This window comes from Sus scrofa, chromosome 1, assembly GCF_054392235.1.
Source record: "Sus scrofa isolate SSC_HxYL_T2T_F1_AM1 chromosome 1, Sscrofa_HxYL_maternal_Yorkshire_Landrace_v2.0, whole genome shotgun sequence".
NCBI classification, from domain to species: Eukaryota; Metazoa; Chordata; class Mammalia; order Artiodactyla; family Suidae; genus Sus; species Sus scrofa.
Window position 1 is genome coordinate 81,090,024 of NC_139383.1, and position 19,190 is coordinate 81,109,213.

General features: G+C 36.5%; 1 protein-coding gene across 12 annotated transcripts in view; it reads left to right on the plus strand.

Moving 5' to 3' along the window:
• Positions 1 to 19,190, plus strand: part of LOC146406165 (uncharacterized) — an 888,277-nt gene that overhangs the window by 672,059 nt on the left and 197,028 nt on the right. For all 12 annotated transcript variants that reach the window (XM_084963663.1, XM_084963630.1, XM_084963627.1 and 9 more), the window contains one exon: positions 7,699 to 7,798. In XM_084963663.1, coding sequence (XP_084819789.1) covers positions 7,699 to 7,705 — 7 coding nt within the window. In that variant the 3' untranslated portion in view covers positions 7,706 to 7,798. The remainder of the gene's footprint in view (positions 1 to 7,698; positions 7,799 to 19,190) is intronic.

Below are 19,190 nucleotides of genomic sequence, written 5' to 3' on the forward strand. Positions count from 1 at the left end.
TTAAGGATCTGGCATTGCCATGAGCTGTGGTGTAGACATGGCTCGGATCTGGTGTTGCTGTGGCTGTTGTGGAGGCCGGCAGCTGTAGCTCCAATTCAACCCCTAGCCTGGGAATCTCCACATGCTGCTGTGGGCCTTAAAAAGCAAATAATAATAATAATAGTAAAGATAGGGAATAGTTAAAATTATGGCTGGTAAAACAGAGAAAAAAAAGAGAGTATTTACTAAAGTGACAACCGGATATTTTTTGACTTAACATTTGCATTTTAGATGGATATTTAAAAACTCACTTTAAGACATAACCGCAAAATTATGTTAATTTAATTTTAAATCCCCTTGCTTTTTGGCATTATGAAAAAATGAAAAACATGTTACCCCTCAAGTCATGGAAAGCTATCCACATGACAATCATGTATTTAGTCTTGCTCCTCTCATCTTATCTTATTCACCTAACATGCCTTTCTGAAAGAAGGGGAAATAAACAAGTCCAAACTATGCTCTGTGCATATTTCCTTGGGGAAAACAAAAGCAAACAAAAGAAAAATCAGCCACATGATGATAAAATGCAAATTTACTAGATGAATATTACTGCTGAAAATATGTGACTTTTATACTGAGCTAATTTTTTTGTTTTGTTTTTGTGTCCTTTTCCTGGCAAGAGCTTTGAAAAATTTGTAATTATTATGGCAAAATTCTTGTCTCATGTGGCCATAGATGATTGTTTACATAGAAAAGCAAATTTCTTAAATTATACTCTGCCTTTCCTTCATCAGTGGAAGGAGGAATTTTCAAACTAATTTTAGAATCTACATTTTCCAAGTAGCTTTTTCTGTAGAAGTGAACCACGATCTTTGTACATTAAGACACTGGAATTGAAAGGATAATCAACTCTATTTCTACATGCCAACATACCTATGTAAACATTTCGTTTGTTTTCTTGTTAATCTATTTATCCATTAGATTAATACCATATCTGTATTTGTGACTTTTCCAACACATCATTTCTTATGAGTATCCCACTCCCATTTAAGTCACCTAATACAAGCTCTTGACGAACTTGACATTAAAAGATTATATTCTAGTCACAAAAATATTTTCAAATTTTAGCTTATTGGTTTGGTAAAATATACTAATTTGAAAATAAAACCGTTAAGTCAGTAACTGCCTTTCTCAACAATTTATCTCACTACTCAAGTCCAAAGACCCAAGAGTTTTCTAACTGCCCTGAATTATAGAATACTATTTTAATAGTGATTCTGATGGAAATACATCCAGGTTCTAAGTGAAGTTATGAATGTTGAAGCACAGAAGAGAATATAACTGTGATATAGACACTCATGGTGTGGATTGCCCTAGCTTCAAAGTTGAAATCCTGAATTGAAGGCGACCTGTGCTATAACAACAGCCAGGGTAACACTGGAAACCCTAGCATCAGCTGGAATTTGTGGAAATAGTCAGTGGCCTACATAATAATACTTGAGTTTTACGATATAGGGTTTATGCATACAGAGTTTCAGAAGAAAAGATTTGGGTAGTGGTTAGCCACAACAAACCCAGATGGAATCACTGAACTCACAAACGTCCTATTGCGGCATCATAGGCATATGATTGTAGAATTACCCTCTTTAGGAACAAATATGTATTTGTTGTTTCTGTCACAGAAACTGCTATTATAAAAAGTTATAAAAGATGCTCTTTTTTTCCCGTTGAAATCTTATTGTGCTCATTTGTGTTCTGTGCTTGAGAAATGTATTCAATAACCACAAAAGCTGCAAAAATCGTTGTCGTACTAGCTAGATAATAACAACCATTATTACTAGTCCTGCCATCTAAATTACCACCAAGGTAATTTAATTTATGCCAGCCATTGTGTTAGATAATAAACATATAATATCATTTTATCATCCCGACAAACCAAAAAAAGTAGACATTGCTTCCAGTTCACACATAAAGAAAGAGATGTTTCAGTTAATCTGTCTATGAGTCCCTAAGGAAGCACTATACACAGAGTGGTGGGCAAGGCTAGGGGAACAAATAAGAGATGGTTAAACATCGGGCAGGCACAATAGCAGGAAGCCACCATTTTCCACACCTAGAAGGGCAAAGGGGAGAGAAAGGTGTTATTTAAACCCCGTGAGCCCTGGAACCTGAGAAGAGATACCCACACGAAAGGAGTTGTGAGTGAGAGAAACGTAACCACTGTCAGAATGGCTGTGAGCCTGGGCAGGAGCAGGACAAACACACACCCACCGTTTTGCTTCTTTTCTTCTCCAGGCTCCACTGCATGCCTCCCATTGGCCAAGCCAACTCTGGCAGCACAAGAGCAAGGCAGCCTGGCCCTGCAGCCTTTGGAGCTCAGGCTCAGGGAACACAGAGAGAGATGGGAAGGGGGAAAACAGAAAAATAACCAGAGATAGTTCCACAGCACAAAAGTTAGTGGCAGAGCTGGAATCCAAGAGAAGCTTGTTCTTCCTCCAAAAGCTACATGTTTAATCTCTATTTCCATTTAAAGCTCATAAGAGATTTGGCTTGGACGATGATCTAATAAGAAATGAGAGAAAACAAGGGAAGAAAAAATCAGAACTAAATGGTCCTTCTGCTTTCTCATTCTAAGGAGTGGGGACATTTACTGTGTTTCAAACTCCTTTCCTCTGAAAAACATCTATAAAGAAGACAACCATGATGATGATGACAATGATGGACGGCTCCTGGCATTTAGAATTTTGTAAGCAGAACCACTATATTTTACCTAATGCAGATTACATTTAGATTTCTTCAATTAAAAAGAAAACACATCTCAGCTGCCTGTGTCTTACAGGGAAAAATCTGTTGAATCACACTTGCTGCGTAAAACAGCTGATACCATATGGCCCCCATGGCTCCTGAGGGGGAAGAGTGTGAGGAACAGGAAATCCCTGTGAACTGTCCATGATGTTTGACAGCTAAATGCGTAGGTTTTACATACAAGTTGGTCTCAAAGTGCTTTTATATCACTGAAGTTCCTTGTTTTTCTTTCTAAATCTCTACATATTCGTGTTCCTTATTTTACAAGATCTACAACCACACAATACCCTTTTATTCTCTCTTCTTCATATATAATAGTAAAAGCACATTTGTGACTTTTTTATTCCCAATGAGAGTGAGAGCTTTACAAATTTACTTGCTCAATTCATTATTTATTGACCACCTACTATGGACCAGGCTTTGTTCTATAGACACTAGGAATCTAGTAGTAAATAAATCATAAATTCCTGTCCTCATTCTAATGGGAAGACAGACAATAATAAGATACATAAATAAAGTAAGTAGTACACTCTATTGTGATAAATGATAGGGGACATAACCAAACCAAAATATAGAAGGATTAAAAGTGCCATGGATAGGGTATTTTCATTACTCATTAATATTTGGAAAAAAAAAAGAATAGTAATTTTGTAAAACTGTGATCAGGATATTATATCATGCACTTTCTATGCAGTATCTAATGAAACATCACCTTTCTTAATCTGTTCTTTAATCAGAAATTTGAATCTGAAGGTGTTATCAACATAAAGCTCATTTTGCTCCTGAGAAACTTTTTTTCTTTCAAAGTTTTATTGAAATATAGTTGATTTACAATGTTGTGATATTTTGTGCTATACAACAAAGTCATTCAGTTATACACATACACATATCTATTATTTTTCAGGTTTTTTCCCATATAGATTATCAAAGAATATTGGATAGAGTTCCCTGTGCTATACAGCAGGTTCCTGTTAACCAGCCATTCAAAATACCACCGTGTGCACAGGCCAATCCCAAACCCTCAATCTCAACCCCTACCTGTTCCTTTTGGTAATCATAAATTGGTTTTCAAAGAAACTCTTATTTGTTTCTTTTAGATTAATCTCCATGAGTATTCTTTCAAGCCACTATATTATATTAGCAGGCTAACTTTTTTAAAACAAGGATAATGTTATAAAAAAGACCAGCATTTCATTTTATAGTATCTTGATTCTAGATTTATATTTTAGAAATCAATGCTTTTATTATATTTCTTCTTTCTTTCTTTCTTTTTTTTTTTTTTTTTTTTTTGGAGGGGCACAATTGCCGTTATCCTCAAATATAGCAGAGGCAAAAGAATAAATATGCAATTAATTAAATTTTAAAACAGTAACTCCATTTGGAATTTATATTATTTCAGGTAACTGAAAAAATAAAGTTAAGAATATTCTGCTTCCCCAAATTATTGGCAAACCCATATCACATGTGTAAAAATGGAAGCATTTACTGTTTTTTAATAAATTCTCTCTAGAGATATTGTAAAAGCAATATCCTATTGGATCTTTGACTGGAGTGGTTTTAAACAGTGACTCCCCCCCAATTAATAACATATTATTATTTTATTTTATTTTTTTTGTCTTTTTGCTATTTCTTGGGCCACTCCCGCGGCATATGGAGGTTCCCAGGCTAGGGGTCCAATCGGAGCTGTAGTCTCCGGCCTACGCCAGAGCCACAGCAACGCGGGATCCGAGCCGCGTCTGCGACCTACACCACAGCTCACGGCAACGCCGGATCGTTAACCCACTGAGCAAGGGCAGGGACCGAACCCGCAACCTCATGGTTCCTAGTCGGATTCATTAACCACTGCGCCACGACGGGAACTCCATAACATATTATTAAATAAAATTTTAGAATAGAAAGCATCAAATCATTATTATACAACTATAGCATAAGGGGTAAGAAAAAATATTTATAGAAAGACCTGTGTTTGAGTCTTAGCTTTGACTTCCTAGCTGAGTGACACTGGGTAAGCGAAGCAATTTTTTTCAAGTCTATCATCATTCTCAACCAACAAGTTGTTAAGATTTAATGAGATAATGTTTATAAATTACTACATACAAGTTTTGGTTTATATTGTTTACGGAGTGTTTGCTCTCATTATGATGATCTGAATTGGTGAGGAAAGTAGCATTTTGCTACTACTCGTCACAGTATTCCCAATAAAGAAAATGGAATTTTGAAATCAGCCTTTTCAGCACAAATATGAACTCTGTGTCAACCATATTTGGAATTATAGGCAGAAAGCAGACCTGTGAGAAATTTAATTCTCAAGGGATTTATGCAAAATTGCAGAACTTCTCTATATTGTAAATAATTTCAGGAGTTCCTGTTGTGGCACACTGGTTAATGAATCCAACTAGGAACCATGAGGTTGCGGGTTTGATCCCTGGCCTTGCTCAGTGGGTTAAGGATCCGGCGTTGCCGTGAGCTGTGGTGTAAGTTGCAGACGCGGCTCGGATCCTGTGTTGCTGTGGCTCTGGCGTAGGCTGGCAGCTACAGTTCCAATTTGACCCCTAGCCTAGGAACCTCCATATGCCATGGGAGCGGCCCAAGAAATGGCAAAAAGACAAAAAAATAAATAAAAAAATAATAATTTCAGCACCTCTTTCCTTGGAGAAGAAATGTAAATCTCATAGGAAAGCAAACTCTTCTTTTTTAGCCAATGCTCAGAAAGAATCACATCCAAATAAAAGTGCCAAGTACGGTAGTTAATGTGCAATTACGTTTCGAGAATATGAGAATTAAATGATTCATCTGGGTGTAATATAATCTCTGTGCTTCACATGGTATGCTTAAGTAAGTGCAGTGACAGCCAGCAAAATAGTGCATATATAGCAAAGGAAAATTAACACCTAAGAGAGATCAGGGAGAGAATCAGGAGCACCTGACTTAGGGACAGGACTCAGGAAGGCAGCAGTGGGGAGTCAGCCAGTGGCTGGGAATCAGGACTGTAGCATCTGGCTGTGAGTGCATCTGTAGGAGAACAGAACAGGGAAAGGATGGATCAGACACTGAAGAACAGGAGGCACTGGCTCTGTTGTGGTCAACAGGTGAGCATCTCCAGAACAGGCTGCAGAGTGACAGCTCATTTGCTGGTAGAAACTAGGCCCAGAGGCTTAATGCTGACAGGGAGATTAAAAGAGAACACCACTTAGCACTGCTGAATGGCAATCATGCTTTCAGAAGGCAGTGAATTTGAGAGAAATTACTTATTTTTTTCTGTAAGTTTTTATATAGGATCCTTCAGAATAATTTTACTCTTTCATTTCATTTCAGAACCTTATCTAAACAATTCCAGACACATGGAGATTGATTCCTACAGGAGGGCAACCTAATATAAACAACTCTGTAAATTTTGAAATTTATCTTAGACATGATGTATTTAACTGGCAGGGAATTTGATCCTGTTCATTTTTATTTATTTTTATTTTTTGGTTTTTTTAGGGCCACACCCACGGCATATGAAGGTTCCCAGGCTAGGGGTCGAATCAGAGCTGCAGCTACCGGCCTACACAAAAGCCACAGCAATGCAAGATCTGAGCCATCTGTGACCTACACCACAGCTCACAGTAATGCAGGATCCTTAACCCACTAGCGAGCCAGGGATCGAACCCGTATCCTCATGGTTACTGGTCTGATTTATTTCCGCTGCACCACAATGGGAACTCATGATCCTGTTTATTTTTAAACAGTTACAGATATAAAGTTTTGTTAGTACATCTCCCCTGATGTCCTCGGCTTGATGAGATTATGCCGTAGAAGCCTGGTCACTATTTTAAAGGAATTTTCGGTTTAGGGCACTGTAATCATGAAGAAGTCTGACAACCTTGGTGGCCACAAAGTCCTAGCTTTGAACATCATCTCCATCAATTTTAACTCTGGAGTCAGGAACCCTTTACTTCACCTCTTCAAATCTCACAATTTTTTTACCTCTCCAAATGGTGTGATTTCTTTCATTAATTGTTATATTGTACTTAAAAACTTTGCCAGTTGTCCAATAAATTAAATGGTATTATTTTCCTTTATTGTTAATATCCAAAACAACAATAAAAAATGCAAAAGAGGGAGTTCCCATCGTGGCTCATTGGTTAACGAATCCGACGAGGAATCATGAGGTTGCAGGTTCAATACCTGGCCTTGCTCAGTGGGTTAAGGTTCCGGCGTTGCCGTGAGCTGTGGTGTAGACCGGTGGCTATAGCTCCGAATAGACCCCTAGCCTGGGAACCTCCATATGCCGCAGAAGCAGCCCTAGAAATGGCAAAAAGACAAAAAATAAAAATAAAAAAAAATGCAAAAGAATAAAATTGTGTGAAATTACATGGTGACACTGGCATTTAGGTATTTGAAGAAAAAGTAATAAATGGATAACATGCCTGTGGCCACACCCTCATTCCTGTGCTGTTCACTCACTGCAGTTTCATGTTTTGAAAAGACAGCCTAAGGGATATGGACTATTTCAGTCCAGCTAATACCTGTACAATTTTTTTCTCCTTCTGATCCCTGGTTTCTACAGTGGGTTGAGAAGCATGAAAATTGAGCATGTATTCTCCTCCTAATTTCCTAAGGCAGAAATGAGATATTCAGCCACATCTTATTCTCCTATATGTTTTCTGATTCTCTATTCATAGAATAATGCTTACCAAGTAAGGACCCTTTCTCACGAACCTAATTCCCCCTCAAGTGTAAGTGCAGTCCCACAGAGAAGGCCCTTGGAGACATCCAGGCATCTGTTGGGCTGCTTTTTGTTTCTCTCTCTCCCTCCTTTTCTGGTATTTCCATCTTATTACTTTGGGCTCTCTCTTTCTCATTCACCCTTTTGGTGTATTTGTCTTAGGTTTGTGTCTAGACTTTATTTAACCCTGGCATCCCTTTCAGGACTTGAGTGCTTGGTGCTTTTGGTCCTTCCCTGGAAATTGCCTGGCTGTGGCTGCATTCCCACCCCGACTTCTCCAAGGAAGAATCAGACAGCAAGGTGGTAAGAGATGAATTTAGATGTACTACTGCACAAGGAATTTGATTTGTTTTTGGCTACAACCAACATCTTGAGAAAGCCTCTAACACTAGGATTCTACAATAAATTTTTTAACTCATTTTATTACATTTGTAGTTGTACAGTGATTATCACAATCCATTTTTTATAGCATTTCCATTCCAAACCCTCGGCCCGCACCCCTACTACAGATGTTTAATACTAACTCACATACTATAGATATTTTAATAATAGTAATTATTATTTACTATAGATATTTTAACTAATATTTAGTTTTAACAATTTTGGTGTCCTATAGAACTTTTTCTTTCATGTGGAAAGTAAAAAGATTCTATGATGATAAATTTGAGGTGGTGAAATAACATTTAACTAGCAGTAAGAATTCTGTTCTGTTGTTAGAGAGAGGATGGCCCTGGGGAATTCAGTTGACAAGTCTAAGGTACATGATTTTTCACAAGTTACTGTATTGCCTAAAGTACCCAGGTCTCTTGTTTGATAAACATTTTATAAATACATGGATAATAAATTCTCTTTGATTGTTCAGTGCTCAAAGAAAAATTGGTACAGAAGAGCAGATCAAGGGTAGATTTAATATATGGAAAAATTAGTATTCACTTTAGGCTGAAGATGAAATATAGTAAATACATTAGAAAAATATTTTTTAATTTAAAATTTAGTTCTTAGTAATTATTGAAGTTTATTTATTATAGCCTCTTTTTCCTGTCAGTGTTGAGAAACAGAATAAAGACTTTCCCCCTCAGTGTAATACTTCTAGTTCCTAGGGAAGCACAAGTGAGGAATTATTGGTCTGTAATATAATTGAATTGTGGGTATATAGAAGAAATGTGTACTACTTCTCTAGGCTGTTAGATATTTACCTGGCTTCTCCAGTAGACAAATGACCATTACACAACTCCAGAATTAAATCTTCAAAGGTTCCACAGCTGTTTTTCCTCTTGGCCCTATCTCCTGACTATTATGATGCTTCATTTAAACAAAGGAACAAATAAATAACCAGAGAGAGGGAAAAAACAAGGAATTGATCAGTCATCAAATCCTTACTGTTGGGTACAAGTCTGAGAAGAAACATAGGCCGGTATTTTATCATCCTCATCATTCAAGGGGCAATGTAACATGATGATTATGAATTCAGGCTTTGGAAGCGAATTGAGAGGGTTGGAATTCCAGTCTTGTCATTTATTAGCTCTGTGACCTACAGCAAGTTAACTATTCTATGCCTCAGTTTCCTCATTTGTAAAATAGGTAAAATTATTGAACATGCCTCAAGGGGTTGATAGGGAATTAAGTTAAAATTTTTAGAATAGTTTCAATACTTTAAATTGAAACTTTCTGTTGAAACGGTGTCCAATAATCTAGAAAAAATATTCTGTAATTATAAATAGAGACAATATGTATATGATGGATTCTGTTTTTGATGTTTAACCAGGAATAAACGCATATATATTTTAGCTGAAGCTTGTATAAATTCACTTGCAAGAGCTAATTGTTAAGTGTTCAGAAATGTGCATTAATCATTGCTACATCAGAAGCTTGATATTGCCCATGGTGAATTTCATTCCACAGAAAATCAGAAATTGGCCAGTGAATGCTTCAGATCAGCCCCTTCCCCAGAGAAGTGGTTATTAAACATTATCAGAACATCACTGGCAATTTTAATGTTTTGTAATTCTTTCTCTTGTTGAATATCTGATGAGTTCTACATGCTTGGGATGCATGGATGAACAAGAAAGTATGTGTAGTGGCTGATGGTAGCAGAAAATCCTTTGTTTTAAGTACATTTATTACAGCAGCAACCAAAAGTAAACAATTTTTCAAATCTCAGTTTTGCAAAATGTTTTCCTCTTTTTTTCATTACTTTATAACAACAGGTCCTTAAAATGTAGTCCAAAAGCATAAAGACACTCATTACTGGAATTTCCGCTAAAACCTGTGGCTTATTTGCCATGTGCTCAGCCGAAGCAGAATACCTAAAACATATCAGATACATAATAAATACTAATTAAATAAAAGAATAAGCACAAGAGGAACGTGTCCTGCAAAAGCTGGAGGGCCTGAGTTAGACTAGGAGTACCTGTCATCAGTCTATTAGGACTGGGTGATTTATGCTTTATATTTAGTAAATGTTTATTTCTCTGCATATATCCAAATATTAATTGTAAATATTACCTATATAACAACCAAAGTAAAGTCAAAAATCAGAAGAGTTTACATGGTATCAATATTTTGAAAAACAACAAAATAATGGTCAACATATGCTAGCTACTGTTGTTAATATGCAAGGATCACCTGATAAAAATCCTTAAGCAGCACTGTAAGGTAGGTTAGTTTCTGGTCTCTTTGTTACTAATAATGGAACAAAAGCAACGAGCATCTACCTTGCTCAAAATTACACTTCTAGGGGTGGAGTTAGGATATAGTATAGGACAGAGTTTAGGCATGCAAATGATAGAGTTTTCATTATATTACGGCAGTTCAATTTATTTTACACTTTCACTTTTTTTTTTTAATATTAGAAACTTTTCTCTACTTAAAGCAAATTAATTTCTGTAAGTAAGTCACCTCCATGAGTTGGTCTTGATTTGCAGTTCACAGCAAATCACAATATAGAATATGTCCCTTACCTAAGGCAATTCACAGGTAACCTAGTTTTGTTTGAGCAGAGTCAGCTTTTTTTTGTCTTTTTGGCATTTCTTGGGCCGCTCCCACGGCATATGGAGGTTCCCAGGCTAGGGGTCGAATTGGAGCTGTAGTGGCCTACTCCAGAGCCACAGCAACGCAGGATCCAAGCCGCGTCTGCAACCTACACCACAGCTCAAGGCAACGCCGGATCTTTCAGTCCGAGCAAGAGCAGGGACTGAACCCGCAACCTTATGGTTCCTAGTCGGATTCGTTAACCACTGCGCCATGAAGGGAACTCCAGAGTCAACTCTTCAAAGCTGACTTAGAGGATAACCAACTCAGATTATTGGGAACTCAAACAGAACATGTCCAGAACTGTTCCTTTGGGTTTGAAAATTGCTAAACGTTAGTTGGGCTGGTAAGTAACATTGCCTGTCCATTTTTTTGGTGCAAATGACAAGTTCTTTTGTCTCAAAGACAAAGCGTTCTTTTCAGTGTTCTTTTGTCTCAAAGATAAATTAGAGAAGGAATGATGTAATAATACATGTTCTTCCTTGTAGTTCCCTTGTGGTACAGCAGGTTAAGTATCTGGCCATGTCACTATAGTGACCCAAGTTGCTGCTGTAGCATAGATTGGATCCCTGGCCCAGGAACTTCCCCACGCCTCAGGTGCAGCTGAAAAACAAAACCCCAAACCAAAAACCAAAAACTCTTACTTCAAATGACCTGTCTAGTTTCTAGAGTAGTAAATTTATTTACTGTGTTTTAAACATTTCTTTTAATGTGTGTTTACAGTTTTTTATAGATTTAATGATAATTTTAATTTATTCAAGTGATATATTAATAGTAATCCTACTAACAATAGCTAAAGTTTAAATAATATTTATCATTGCCAGTCATAGGCAAAATAAGATATTTTTTACATATGTATACATATATATTCTGCTCAATGACCCTATTGGGTTAGTTCTTTTATAGTTACCTATTTTAACAGAAGAACATTGATACTCCAGGAGGTTAAATAATGTGTCCAAGCTGGTAAGTGATTGATCCTTGTTACAAAATACATATTTAAAATTTCTAAACAGAAGGACATATAGTGGTATTAAATTTTTAGTTGGTTAAGGTGCACAACTACAAAGCCTGAAGTTTTTGTAATTTTGTAAAGTCAACTATCTTTGAGAGTTAGCTAGCTTATAACTTTACAGGTTACAGCAGGGAGGAAGGAGGGAGAGAGAGGAAAAAAAAGAATTCAGAATTATTAGCAGCATGTATGAATAACTGTGACTTAGAATAAATTTACCTTCTTGATGTTATATTTTTCATATGTTCTTCTGCTGTCCCTATGCACACAAGGCCATACACTCTCATTGTTTCTCAAAACAAATACAAAACACCCTATTTTCCCCTTCTAGTCCTTTTTCCCTATCATTGGAATGCTTTTTTCCTTAAATATCACTTTTCTTAATTTTGCCCATTCTCTCTCTCTCTTTTTAAGGGCTACACCTGCAGCACACAGAAGTTCCCAGGCTAAGGGTCGAATTGGAGCTGCAGCTACAAGCATATGCCATAGCCACAGCAGCACCAGATCTGAATGGCATCTGTGACCTAACCATAGCTCATGGCAACACCACTGATCAGGGCCAGGGGTCAAACCTGACTCCTCATGAACTAGTCAGTCGGATTCGTTGTGGCTGAGCCACAACAGGAACTCCCCATTCTGACCCTCCCTTCAAGGTCTTTATTGTAAGACACCCTCCCCAGGGGACCTCCCCTGCCCCCAGTGGAAGCCCATGGGGCCTTGGGCTGCTATGGCATTCTGCCTCAGGAAGAGACGGCTTTTTTTACTGTCTGCTCCTATTGATAACTATTTGCAAAAATATGCCCCCCATTAATTTTAACATTTGGAAGTGGGAGAACACAACTAACTGTCTTTCCCTCTCCCAAAGCAGAATTTAGAAAGCTAAAGAAACATTTTCTAGCAATTAGAGCTGGCCAGCAGTGAAAAGGCTGCACTCTTTTCACCCAAATGATTTCAGAAAGGACAAGATTGTTGTCTCCCAGTGACATTTTAGAAGAGAATAACTCCAGATGATTTCTGAAGTCCCCTGCAACTTCAATATCATGTGGCCATTTGACCTTTAAAGAGTCAAGCTGAGGAAAGCAACTTTAATGAATTAATTTAGATAATCTTTTTAAAAAATGTGTGCATTATTTATTTGTGTAAAACTGGAACAAGGGTTAAGAGGAAAGCAGCTTGGGAAACTAATCCATAGAGGGTCAATAAAGAAATAGATATAAAACTGGAAGAGTATTTAAGAAAGAAAACAATGACCAATTCCATATTTCAAAACTATCATTGACAGTAAACATGTTATTTTTTATTTTACCATAATGTTTTCTACCACTGAGCAGATGTAGTCCAAAATATCATAAGAGAAATTCAGTAACTGAATACAAGTGTATACAAGTAAGTAGAAACATCTCATTTTGATTACCTCATTTGGGATGTTGTGTGATATTTCCTTTTAGCTTTCATAATATGAAAATGGAAATATGTTAATTTGTAACATCTAATAAACCCATACGGAAAAAGAACAGATGGTGGTAACCAGAAGTGGTGGGTGAAGGAAGAGTAAAATGAGTGAAGGTGGTCAAAAAGTACACAGTTCTAGTTATAAGATAAATAAATTCTGCAGATGTTATGTACAGCATATAGCTAATAGTACTGTACAGTATATTTGAAAGTTGATAGAGTAGATTTCATCACAAGGAAAAAAACTAAACTACGTGTGGTTTTGGATGTTAACCAGGCTTAATGTGGTGACCATTTCACAATATATATAAACATTGAATCATTATGTTGTATACCTGAAACTAATATAATCTTATATATATCCATTATATCTCAATAAAAGAACCCTCAAATTAGTTATAATTGATCATTGAACACATTGTTAGGAGATAATTATAAATATATTTCATAACATTCAAATGGGCTTAACATATATATAAGTTTAGATAAATTCTAAATAAGAAGTTTATTCATTAGGTTATAGCTTATTTTAACCTTTGAAAAATAACCAATGTGGACAAATTAAAGAATGTAAAAAGTCACAGGAGTTCTCTTGTGATGCAGTGGGTTAAGGACGCAGCTTCATCACCTCAGTGGCTTGGTTTGCTGCTATGGTGCAGTTTCAGTCCCTGGCTTGGGAATTTCCACATGCTACAGGTGCAGCCAGAAAAAAAAAAAAAAAAAAAAAAAAAAAAAGCAACCAAAGAATATAAAAAAATATAAGACAAGACACCATCAAACTCCTGGAAGAGAACATAAGCAAAACATTTTCTGACATCAACCTTATGAATATTTTCTCAGGTCAGTCTCCCAAAGCAACAGAAATAAGAGCGAAAATAAACCAATGGGACCTAATCAAACTGACAGGCTTCTGCACAGCAAAGGAAACCAAAAAGAAAACAAAAAGACAACTCACAGAATGGGAGAAAATAGGTTCAAATGATGCAACTGCCAAGGGCTTAATCTCTAAATTATACAAACAACTTATACAACTCAACAGCAAAAAGGCCAACAACCCAATGGAAAAATGGGCAAAAGACCTGAATAGACATTTCTCCAAAGAAGATATACAGATGGCCCACAAACACATGAAAAAATGCTCCACATCCCTGATTATTAGAGAAATGCCAAATCAAAACTACCATGAGATACCACCTCACACCAGTCAGAATGGCCATCATTAATAAGTCCACAAATAACAAATGCTGGAGGGGGTGTGGATAAAAGGGAACCCTCCTGCACTGTTGGTGGGAATGTAAGCTGGTACAACCACTATGGAGAACAGTATGGAGATACCTTAGAAATCTATACATAGAACTACCTTATGACCCAGCCATCCCACTCTTGGGCATATATCTGGACAGAACTTTCCTTAAAAAAGACACATGCACCCTCATGTTCATTGCAGCTCTATTCACAATAGCCAAGACATGGAATAAACCCAAATGTCCATCAACAGGTGATTGGATTACGAAGTTGTGGTATATATACACAATGGAATACTACTCAGCCATAAAAAGAATGAAATAATGCCATTTATAGCAACATGGATGGCACTAGAGACTCTCATACTGAGTGACGTAAGTCAGAGAGAGAAGGACAAATACCATATGATATCACTTATATCTGGAATCTAATATAAGGCACAAATGAACCTTTCCACAGAAAAGAAAATTATGGACTTGGAGAATAGACTTGTGGTGCTAAGGTGGAGGGGGAGGGAGTGGGGTGGATTGGGAGGTTGGGGTTACTAGATACAAACTACTGCCTTTGAAATGGATTATCAATCCTGCTGTGTAGCACTGGGAACTATGTCTAGTCACTTATGATGGAGCATGATAATATGCAAAAATAGAATGTGTACATGTATGTGTAACTGGGTCACCATGCTGTATAGTAGAAAAAAAAGTTGTATTGGGGAAATAACTATTAAAAAAAAAGTGACAAGTGTTTTAGAGACACTCAGTATTGCCTCTCATACCACATCTAAGGAAACAGGCTCAGCATTTGTTCTCCCAATTTTCACACGGTAAGTCCATTTCTCACACTATAATTTGTCCTCATCAAGCAATAGGGGGCATTTATATTTATATTACTTTAATTAAAAAATTACAGGTGTAAAGTAAAGGATTCATTTAATAACTCAATGTTGAATAAATGAATGCATGAAAGAATAAGAAATTGTATAACTTGACTGACAATCTACATTTTCTGTCCAGTGTTCCTTCTAGCATATTGTTTTGCATCTATAAGATTGTTGCTGCTGTCTATTTTCAGAATTGAATACGATAAAAAGTCCATCTTATTCTTAAGAACATATTAATGAATACATTTTTATAACTTAATATTATAAACATGAAAAGCAGTAATGAAAATCTTTTTTTAGGCATGTATATAAGACACTGTACTAAAATATTACTTTTTAAGAAAGAAAAACTGCTTTACATAAAACATTTAAACCTTTGGTAAAGCAAAAAAGAATTGATAGTTGCCAGTATTCAAAAGTTTTTTTATATTATTTTTATGTTTTCAGTATTTTATTTAAGCACATTTGCTTTATTAAAACAAGGAAATAAATGGCACCTACATTTTTTTCCTTTTTAAGGCTGCACCTGTGGCATAAGGATGTTCCTAGGATAGGGGTTGAAATGGGGCTGCAGTTACAGCCTACATCACAGCCACAGCGACAACAGATCTGAGCCTCCTCTGCAACCTATGCTGCAGCTTGGGGCAATTCCGGATCCTTAACTCACTAAGTGAGGCCAGGGATTGAACCCACATCTTTACATAGACAATGTCATGACCTTAACCCACTGAGCCACAATGGGAACTCCCACTGACATGTTTTAATAGCTTGAAACTACCAAAAATCTAACAATTAAGACGTCTAAATAACTCGGAAAATGTGGTAAATACATTAGATAGACAAATTCCCCACATTACATCCATAAGAACTTTAATGCCTATTGCTTAACAGTCTAAAGTGACAGATTTTGAAATGCATTTAATAATTGCAATCTATAGTTATTATGAAAACTCTTAAAAATAAGGGATTTTCCTTTGCACTTTTTTATGGAAGTCAAAAGTCTTTGTCTTATAGGAAAGGAATGTTTGCCACTGCAGAACAATGATGAGATTAAAAATAAAGGTTCAAAGCAAACAGTGTTAGAAGCAAACTTTGAAATCCATTCAGAACACTTTTATTAGTACAGCAACTATAAATGTGAACTGCTTGGTTTGCATTTTATAAAGAATATCATTCTGTCATTTTAAGAGGCCATTATGTTCATTGTAACAGACTGGTATGCAAAATTACTAGACAATCTTACCAGCCTTCAATCTAAAAGGATGTATTCCTGTTAAAAGAAAGCAAGGCTCACTAGTAATTCATACTCTCAGAACTTTTATAATCTTAAAAACCCATGGCATACTGCTTTTTGCAGTTCCTAGATTCCTAGGAGAATACTGGCTAGCAATATATCAGGTGCAATTATTTATCAGTAGACTTCCTGTCTGTTTGCTTGTGAATCTAGCTTTTCTTCCTCCGGAAAAGTTATTTGCTACTTCCACAGAATGACACTGCTTTTGCTGGACAGTAGATTCAGAGCTGTGAGGAATCTATTTTTGTGGGCTTCCTTGCTAAGGCTTATATTTTTTGGTGTCTAACACTCATTTCTGTCATCCCCTTCACATCATTGTTATTAGTTGATCTAAAATGCAAGATTAAAAAGAAATATCTTATAAATTAACTTTAAGGGAGTTCCCATGGTGGCGTAGTGGTTAACAAATCCGACTAGGAACCATGAGGTTGTGGGTTCGATCCCTGGCCTTGCTCAGTGGGTTAACGATCCGGCGTTGCCGTGAGCTGTGGTGTAGGTTGCAGACTTGGCTTGGATCCTGCGTTGCTGTGGCTCTGGCGTAGGCCGGTGGCTACAGCTCTAATTCGACCCCTAGCCTGGGAACCTCCATATGCCACGGGAGCGGCTCAAGAAATGCCAAAAAGACAAAATAAATAAATAAATTAATTAATTAACTTTAAGTCTATTATCCTCCACCTAATTGATGGAAATGGATTAGCTAAAACAAGCCTAGTCAAACAGTGTGTGTGTCTGTTAAAAATTACCTTTTAGATAAACATCATGGGTACATGTAAACCAGTTCTGACTCGGTTTTGAATTCAAAAGGACTAATGCTTTTAGAAGGTTCAGTAAGAATCTGAGAGATGACTATAGACTAATTAGTATTTTGATATGGCCTATGTTTGAATTCAAAATGTATAATTACTGTGTATGGGATATGTGTGTACATATATACATATACACATATACACACCTGTATATATTTCATATATATATATATATGAAATAAAGCTATTTTTAAAGGTAAAATTCCTGGGAAGTTTATACTATAACTAATTGTAACTAATGACAAATAAGTAGATTATGTTTGGGTTGTTGTCAAAAAATGCTGTGCTGGTGAGAAAACAACAAAACCCCCCAAAATTATGGGAGTTCCCATCATGGATCAGTGGAAACAAATCTGACTGGTATCCACGAGGATGCAGGTTCCATCCCTGGCCTTGCTCAGTGGGGTAAGGATCCGAGATTGCCATGAGCGGTGGTATAGGTCACAGATGTGGCTTGGATCTGGCATTGCTGTGGCTATGGCATAGGCCAGCAGCTATAGCTCTGATTCAACCCCTAGCCTGAGAACCTCCATATGCCGTGGGTGTGGCCCTAAAAGCACACAAAAAAATTATGATATTATAGGTCAGTTCAAAGTAGCTTTAATGATAAAACCATGTTTTCTGCCAGTTTCTGTTTCAGTGAACATTTGGTATAATTTACATTGAAAATATTTCTATTGAAGCTATTCCCTCTAGAGCTTTTTAACACATTGATCTTGTAATTTTCTTTTCCATCTGAATGCTGATTAATGACAAGAAATCTGCCATTACAATGGAAGGTTTGTAACAGGATAAGGAAAGTTACAATGGAATGGGGAAACAATGCATTGTGGGAATCAGGTTAAGATATTAAGGACGTTTCCCCACTTTTAGGGTAGAGCTTGTCAAAGCACAATCCATTCAAAAGCAGCCAGCCTGAATATATTGCTTCCTTGTTTATGGATGATGCTCTGTAGTTTTACTGATTCGTAATGGAGCTACAGTCTTTTTATTCTGACAGTTTAAGCACATAAAAGAAAAATAAAACTGCTGTGTGAGGACCTCCCTCATAAAGTGGCATGTTCAGACTTCCTATCTACAGCTTCACATTAAGAGCCACAACAATTCTGATGTGTGGAAAAGTAAAACTTCCCCTTGGTAGAACAAAAGATGAATCAAGAGGAAGCAAATTAAACTCAGAAATACAAGTGTGATGAGTTATTTTTAAGCAAAATGAAATTTTTATAAAATCTGCACAGTAAGGTTACAGAATGCACAAATAAGTCTTTTATCTGCCTAATGAAAATCAAAATATGATCACCTATACATTGTCGCATACTTTCCACAAAAATGCCATCAGCACACTGATAAGAATGTGCAATCCCTGGAGAGAATGAGTCTTTTTTCATTGCAGCCTGGAAGCCCAACTTGTAATAAGAAACAACACACATTAATAGCTTTATCAAAAAGGGGAAAATAGCATTTAGAGATGCAAAACATCATTTTGAGGTTTTCCAGGTACCATAATGATAGTTTTTCTTACCACTGAATATTCATGACACCTCATAAAACTAATGATAAACATAAAAATTGATGTGAACGTTTGACTAATCTGCTCTTATTTGTTTGGAAGAGCTGTCGTAATTGCCTGGTTTGTAAATTAAACATCTGCTATGGGAATAAACAAAAACATAACTGAGCATATTCAAATAAATTGAATTCACTCTGGTTCCATAAATTTTATTATATGGGCTCATCCATTTTATTACACCTGAGTGCAGCATTGCTGCCAAAGTCAATGCATTCTTAGGTGAACTATTTGTAAGAATAAATGCTTTCCTTTTCTAATAAAATGCAGATATTATTTAGATTACTTTGAAAGGAGTGTTTCAATAACACAGCTCAATTGATTGAAGCCTCTAGATGTATTGGTTGAACATGAGCTGGAGTTGCATGACTGTGCTCCTTGAGGGTTTCAGCAGACCATTCAAATAACC